The 6923-nt window shown below is 35.6% G+C and overlaps 2 protein-coding genes across 4 annotated transcripts; one reads left to right on the top strand and one right to left on the bottom strand.

Moving 5' to 3' along the window:
* LOC108766010 (fanconi-associated nuclease 1) lies at positions 1 to 4753 on the top strand. 2 transcript variants are annotated; one of them, XM_018515025.1, is made up of 9 exons: positions 1 to 441; positions 796 to 1074; positions 1166 to 2616; positions 2705 to 2836; positions 2918 to 3364; positions 3445 to 3853; positions 3964 to 4086; positions 4208 to 4318; positions 4653 to 4753. In XM_018515025.1, exons 2-9 carry the CDS (start codon positions 946 to 948, stop codon positions 4704 to 4706), a joined length of 2856 nt encoding a protein of 951 aa, XP_018370527.1. In that variant the 5' UTR covers positions 1 to 441; positions 796 to 945; the 3' UTR covers positions 4707 to 4753. The 2 variants fall into 2 exon arrangements, with proteins under 2 accessions (XP_018370527.1, XP_018370526.1); XM_018515024.1 differs by lacking the exon at positions 4653 to 4753 and having other exon boundaries at positions 4208 to 4393.
* LOC108766011 (NAD-dependent protein deacylase sirtuin-5, mitochondrial) lies at positions 4348 to 6426 on the bottom strand. 2 transcript variants are annotated; one of them, XM_018515027.1, is made up of 6 exons: positions 6349 to 6426; positions 5878 to 6283; positions 5509 to 5723; positions 5276 to 5418; positions 4918 to 5068; positions 4348 to 4426 (listed from the first exon to the last, which is right to left on the bottom strand). In XM_018515027.1, exons 2-6 carry the CDS (start codon positions 6118 to 6120, stop codon positions 4372 to 4374), a joined length of 807 nt encoding a protein of 268 aa, XP_018370529.1. In that variant the 5' UTR covers positions 6121 to 6283; positions 6349 to 6426; the 3' UTR covers positions 4348 to 4371. The 2 variants fall into 2 exon arrangements, with proteins under 2 accessions (XP_018370529.1, XP_018370528.1); XM_018515026.1 differs by lacking the exon at positions 6349 to 6426 and having other exon boundaries at positions 5878 to 6312.
* Between the last annotated feature and the right edge of the window lie 497 nt (positions 6427 to 6923).

Here is a 6923-nt window from a genome sequence, read left to right as displayed (position 1 = left end):
CATTATTTGTTGTCAAAGTTCATTTTGTCGCTGTATTTAGATACTTTAATATGTACTCTCCAAAAGTAATCCAAGTGACCAAATTCGTCATAAACTTTATGTCTATTGGATAACGTAATCATCGCGAAAGTGCTGAGTCATTACTCAATCTCTGGGATTTTCCTGCCGGGAAATTCCGTTTACATTTTGCTGCCTTTGTTTCCCGCCAAGCGAGATACGCGCGTCTGCGCGGAAGAGCGAGTCTAACCTTATCTGATGGATCCCAACGGATCCGACCCGACGCGACAACGTGACACATATATATACCTACACATACCCGCTCGCCGAGTTCGTAATTGATTCTATACAGGTGTTTTCGACATCGAGACACGTCTCGCAGATTCGCAATCCCTTTAGTCTTTCCTACGGCGTACGCGCGACTTCTGGATCTTTATCTTTAAGGTAAGGCGAGGATGACGAAACTTACCGTTTCGCTAGGCTTTACATACCCCCGGACGTCCTTCAGTAGTTTTTAAACTTACGGGAAGAGTTGCAAGAGACAGAGTATTAAAACGCCGTCGATACTTAGATTTCGTCGCGACACGATCCACATTCTGGATCTGTATGGCTTAGACAAACGACACACTTGTATCCGCCGGTGATTTGTATGGACTGTGTAAATACTGTAATTTCCTTGGTCGATACGCTATGGTTTAAATTAAGTTCTACTTTTAAGGATAGGATAATGTACGAACGAAATAAAAAAGGATTGAGAGAAATGGTTGATGCAGAGTGACCCTCCGTTCGTTCCTTCAGGTGTCCAAGAACGTGCTTGCAATCGTGTCTGCGCTTGGGTCTCTTGTTTATTCCAGTGAGGCATCAGCATGACGTAAATAGTATAATTTACATTAGTTTGTCAGCAGACCATAGAGATGGTTTGACTTTAAGCTGAACATTTTTCCTCTAATGATGGCACAAACCAGAATAGATCAGTATTATAAAGTTACAAGCAGGAACAAGAAATTTGAAAGTGTAAATCGCAACATCAAAAAGTCATCTAATGCGAAATCTAAAAGCCCAGTTATTGGAAGGACGGTAAGTTATAATTGTCATTAGTTGTCTAATGAACATTGTAACAATTTGAATATTAATAATATATTGAATTTATTTTTTCCTTATTATACAGAAAGGTAGAAGAGTATCAGGCAATTCAAAAACCCCTGTACATAAGAACAAGCAAAACCCATATAAAATAAACGAAAAACAAATCAGAATGCATGATAATGTCTCATTCGGCAGTGGGGCATCTCCTTTCAAGGCTAATACGAATAACAGTCCAATTAAAACTACAGAAAATATGACAGTAATGTCACCAACCATTAAACATAATTCTCCCGATATAATATATGTTAGAAGTCAACAACGTACTGTCTCATATAATGGTATAAAGTCCATCATGTTCACTCCCAAGATATTTCCAACAAAAAACGTGGGAAACAAATCACCACCCGCAAAGATACCACGAAGGAAACTGTTCATGGATAAAGCCAAGTACAGTCCAACTAAATTATCCGAAAATAGAATCGAAAATAGTCCAACTAAAATAATAAAAAATAAAATAATAATGTCACCAACCACTGAACATTCTTCTGATATAATACATGTTGAAAGTCCACAACGTACTGTATCACGCAGTGGTACAAAGTTTACACCAAAGACATCGTCACCAATAAAAAATGCTCTAAACAAGTCACCATCTCCAATGATAGCGCAAAGGAAATTGTTTAAAGATAGAATTGAGGAACTGAAATCTGCAACAATAAGTAATTTAAATTTAGCCAAAGAAGGAGCCATTGCTAACAATGACATTGATCTGGAAAAGGTTTACTCGAGTAAGAGATTTAACTACAAATACAATTCCATAGACACTACAGTTTCGACAAAATACGAAATTAACGATGTAGTTGTACCTACGGATAAGAATTCGCTACTTTTCTTCCTAATTATTGTTACTGTATTCTCTAAGCCAATCAATTGCGGATATTTCGATCAGGACGAACTGGATTTCGTATTTTCGATGATCACTCTTCGAAGAAATGCACAAGCGTTACTGATACGTATGCTGAAAAGGAAGCATATGTGGCACAGGATAAGCAATATTAAATACGATGAGATATCCAATGATTTGAAGCCCATCTTTGATGAGCTTGTATCACGATCTATGTTTAAAAATAACACGGATGAAGAAGACATAGAAGTTTTGCTGAACTTGCTGCACGCCGGTGAAGTTAGCAAGATTCGTCGGGAATTAAAGATCGGTGTTCGTGGAAAAAGATTGAGTATACAATCAATTTTGGCATTCCGCAAAACGAAATCATTATTTCCTGGAATGATGACTCCTGCCACTAAACTACGCGCGTCGGTCAATAAGCTTTTGGGGAATTGCATATTATTGAACGACAAAGTAAAAGAATTGGTTGATAGAATAATTACGTTGCTGATACCTAATCGAAATCCTGATGAGACGTTTGTGAATGTATTTCAAACGTTATGGAACGTTGAGACGAATGAGCTAGAGTTTCCAGAAGTAACTATAAGTGACCTACCTATCTTCGCCAGCAAAAGACATTTGCTAGAGTAAATTTATTGCCTTACTTTATGATTCATTACATCTTCTATCACTTTTGAACCTTATTTTAATTTGAATCTTATATATATCTTACAGTTATATTGAAGCTAAAAATGCGTTAACTAATATATTAGCTGCAAATGAAAAAAAACAATGGGATACCGTACGGAATCTTGGAACTTTAGCTGCGCAACGTTTACCACTCTTCTTAGAAGTAGAGTCGAAAAGGTAAGAAAAATTGACGGAATATACTTATTTAAAATGAGGTCATTGTAAAGTAAATTTATTTTATACTGCGTCTATTTTCAGTTTTCAAGATTCTAATCTGCCTCATCACATTAGACACTTTATGCCAGGTTACATATGGCTCAAAGTCTTGTCGAAAAGCATCAACGCATTTAAAAAATCCAAGGAAACGATGTCACAGGCGATAAAATTTTTGCGAATATTAATAGAGCAGAATTGTCATATGAAACATAGAAAAGGTCAATGGTACAGTGAATTAATTAAGATAGAAATGTTTCATAGGAGAGATTTTGAAGCTAGTTTCATGTTCTTATCAAAAGCAATGTTATGTGAGAACCTGACAAAAGTTGATAAATACGATCTGTGGGACAGAGCAAAAAAAATTGATAAAAGAAAATCCGGTATCGAAAAAACAACAAAAGACTCTGTTAAAACTATGTTGGACACTAAATTTAGTGAGATGCAACTTGCACATCAGAATTCTAAGACGATAGAAGGAACAGTATGCGGGTAAGATATAAATGAAATTTTGACTAAACTAAACTATTTAAATAGGGATTAAGATATGTATACCTTATATATCTTGCCAGGAATACTCCACAGGGAAAGAGCACTTGGTGTATCAGCAGGGGAATAGACCAAGTATATGGTTCGGTTGAAAGTCTGGCGTTATATCACTACAAAAACGAGGGATATATCAAAGGCGTGCACTGTGAAGGTGCCTTTCCAATTACCCTGTTCGCTATATTATTTTGGAACGAAATTTATAACATAAACGTTCCTGGCGCGTGGGTATCGTCATATCAGGATGCGCCGTTAGATTTGTATACGTCGGAATTTTACGAGAATAGAAAAAAAGAAATAGACGCGAAGCTTCAAGATATTCGAAGTTACGATTCGGAAAAATTGAGCAAACATTTGCAGAATGAATTCGAATCATATTCTAGGTACAAGTCCATTTCTCAAGGCAATATTTTTGACGACAGTAACAGCCTCAAGGTAAGTAATAAATACTTGCCAGGTAATTAATAAATATATATATATATATATTACTAGCTAACTAATAAATTTTAATAAAACACATTACAAATATCGCACTTGTTTTTCAGGAAATAGTGTTTTGCTTAGGCGTAAAAGGTGTGGTTGGAATATGCGAACCACTCATTCACAACTTTTCACTCTGGAAAGCTGGTTTTCCAGATTTACTTGTGTGGAATATAAATACAAAACAGGTAAGTCAATCTTTTTTTTCTATGTACAATTTTAAAAAGCTCATAAAATAGATCTTAATAATACCTTCTATTCTAATTTGAACGTAAGTTTCATAAAATTATAACTTAATATATTTTTTAGTACAAAATTGTAGAAGTAAAAGGTCCGAATGATACGCTATCAACCAAACAAACATTATGGTTGGATTACTTAAAGAAAATTGGATTGAATACAGAAGTATGCTACTGTGAGGTAATCATTTTTTATATTATAAAAGCTCAATTATTTTATTATATATACCCTTTTTAAGGCGCCAGTGCTTCTGTCACAGTGATAGAACAGGGACCTTGGAAGTGATATCTGTAAAATAATTCATTTTAAAAAAAATTATTGACTCATGATTTAATGTGATAGATCTGTTTTCTGTAGCTAAATTAATGTACATATTTGGAATTTAGAACGAAATAGGTATATATTTGATATTTGGCGAAAGCGAGAAAGAAAGATCTAGTCTAGTGCACAGGAATAAAAAAAACAAAAAAACAAATGTAATATGCAATGTAACATATTCTTTTTTTTATTACAGTCAAATGCGAGTCATTCTCGAGGGCGTAAACGAAAGCATGAGGAAGCTGTGTAACTTTCCATAAATGATTATACAGATATTTTATGCATGCATGAAAAAGATAAAGACAATATATTTTATATTATCAAGCTATTGTGATATCTATTTATATAGATCTATAGATTTTTTATCTTTAAACTGTAGAAACTTTAATTATTTTAGAGAACTTCCTTAAATTTTTAAATGATAAAAGAAATTTTGTTGACAAAGGAGTTTCTATACTCACTGCAATTGTTTTGTGGCTGGGGGTTCCTCTATATTGAACTCTGCAACCGGTACATTACGTTGCGCGACTTGCGGTGCAAACATAGCAGCTGGATATACGATTGCAGAGGTTCCAATAACCAGGCAAGCGTCACACGTTTCCACAATGTCATCTGCGGTTTAAAAAAATTTGTGAATGATAAACATTTTAGTTTTCTTGTATTGATGTATATACCTTTTTACACATACATTATCGCGATGTTTTTAATCAAAGACTCCGCTTTCTTTTGCTCATTTTATACGATATTTTATTTGAGTAGAATTTTATTTTATTATATTTTAAATGTACAGTTACGTTTTTATTAAATAAAATTACGCACAGGCTTTCTCCAGTACGTTTGCATCCAACTGTTCTCCGAACCATATAATGTCAGGTCGCAGTAACGCTTCACAATCTTTGATTTCGCAATGTGGTAATTCTTTTATTGGAATATCAGAAGACATAATATTCGGATCAGGAGATCTGCTTACATACATTATCATCAGATCGACGAGAAGATGGTTTTGTCTAGCATTACGTTATTTGCGATTATATTACAGAATTTATACGTACCCTTTTCCTGCTAGTGCCGGGCAGATGGGAATGTTCTCGTTAACAGCAACGTTGCGACACTTGGTGCAGCGTGTTCTATAAAGTGAACCATGTAGTTCCAGTACATCTGTTGCCCCGGCTTTTTGATGCAGATCATCTATGTTTTGCGTGACGATCGACACCCTTTTACCCTCCGCTATTTTGCGCTTCTGGAAATCTGCCACAGCTTCGTGTGCCTAAGAATTCAAAAGAAAGGACAAGAATAATACATTTTATTATTGTTTTCCAGACTCATAAAACTCATTAAAAATAAACAAGAATATTATGATGAAAGGAAAGCTTTTGTAATGTTGATATTTATTTTTCTAACATTTTTATTCATTGAATTACCTTATTTGGTTTGACCTTACTCGCTAACTGCCTACGATATTCATAGAACTCCCAGACTAGTGAAGGATTCGCCGCGAAAGCCTCCGGCGTCGCCAGACTCGGCGCCTGGTATTTACGCCAAAAACCACCAGCACCCCGAAAAGTCGGTACTCCGGATTCGGCAGAGATCCCGCTGCCGGTGAGGATCAAGATGTTGCTGGCGTTTGCGAGGGCTTCGCGGAAAGACTTCATCACGTTGTGCATCGATATCGGCCCGTGCGAAAATGAGTTGCAATTAAACAATGATTAATAATTCTCGCAAGTAATCCCGAGCAATCACGTGTACGCGGCGATCAGCTGGCGAACAGCTGACCCACGGTGACAAGCTCTTTGTTTTTCGTAGCTGCGTTTTATTGTCATGCGTCGTCTGCAATATGCGGAGACGTAAGTTTCATATAAGACCTATAAGAAGTACTTAAGTCAGAAACTGACCGATCACAGTCGATTATTTCTCTCACATTCAGCTGTGATTGGTCAACTTCTTGTTCTTACTTCTTACATCAACTTATTCTGCATATTGTAGATAACGCATTACACTTTACGTATTTAAAGTGAAATAGACGTATAATTGAATGTTGGAAAGAGAAAGAGAAGAGATGGGAAGTTAATCGCTCAATTGTATAAAAAACAAATCCCTTACATTGTCACGTTAAATCACGCTAGTCTCGTGATATTTTTTGCGTTCAAGAGTGGGTCTTGTTTTTTATTCCTGCCATTAGACCTTTCTTTTTATTTTAGTTAAATGTCGAACATATATTATTTCATTTTTTTTTTTTTTTTTTTTTTTTTTAAGATATACAAGTCATAAAAACAGGCTTTATTTTTCAAATTCCCTAGTCTTAATATGTAGGGGCGTATTCATTCCTGCCGTATCATGTCATCCTTGTTTAACGTTTGGTAAACAACAAGGATGCAGCGATACCTGGGAATCTAAACCTAGCATAGGTTAGGTTTGAGATGTATTGGAATGATTGGACATACTGTATATATTTCGACACCGGCTGCCG

Source organism: Trachymyrmex cornetzi, unplaced genomic scaffold (genome assembly GCF_001594075.2).
Source record: "Trachymyrmex cornetzi isolate Tcor2-1 unplaced genomic scaffold, Tcor1.1 scaffold56, whole genome shotgun sequence".
In the NCBI taxonomy this organism is placed as follows: Eukaryota; Metazoa; Arthropoda; class Insecta; order Hymenoptera; family Formicidae; genus Trachymyrmex; species Trachymyrmex cornetzi.
The sequence above is the reverse complement of the archived record's forward strand: the minus strand, read 5'-3'. Positions and strand labels throughout refer to the sequence as shown.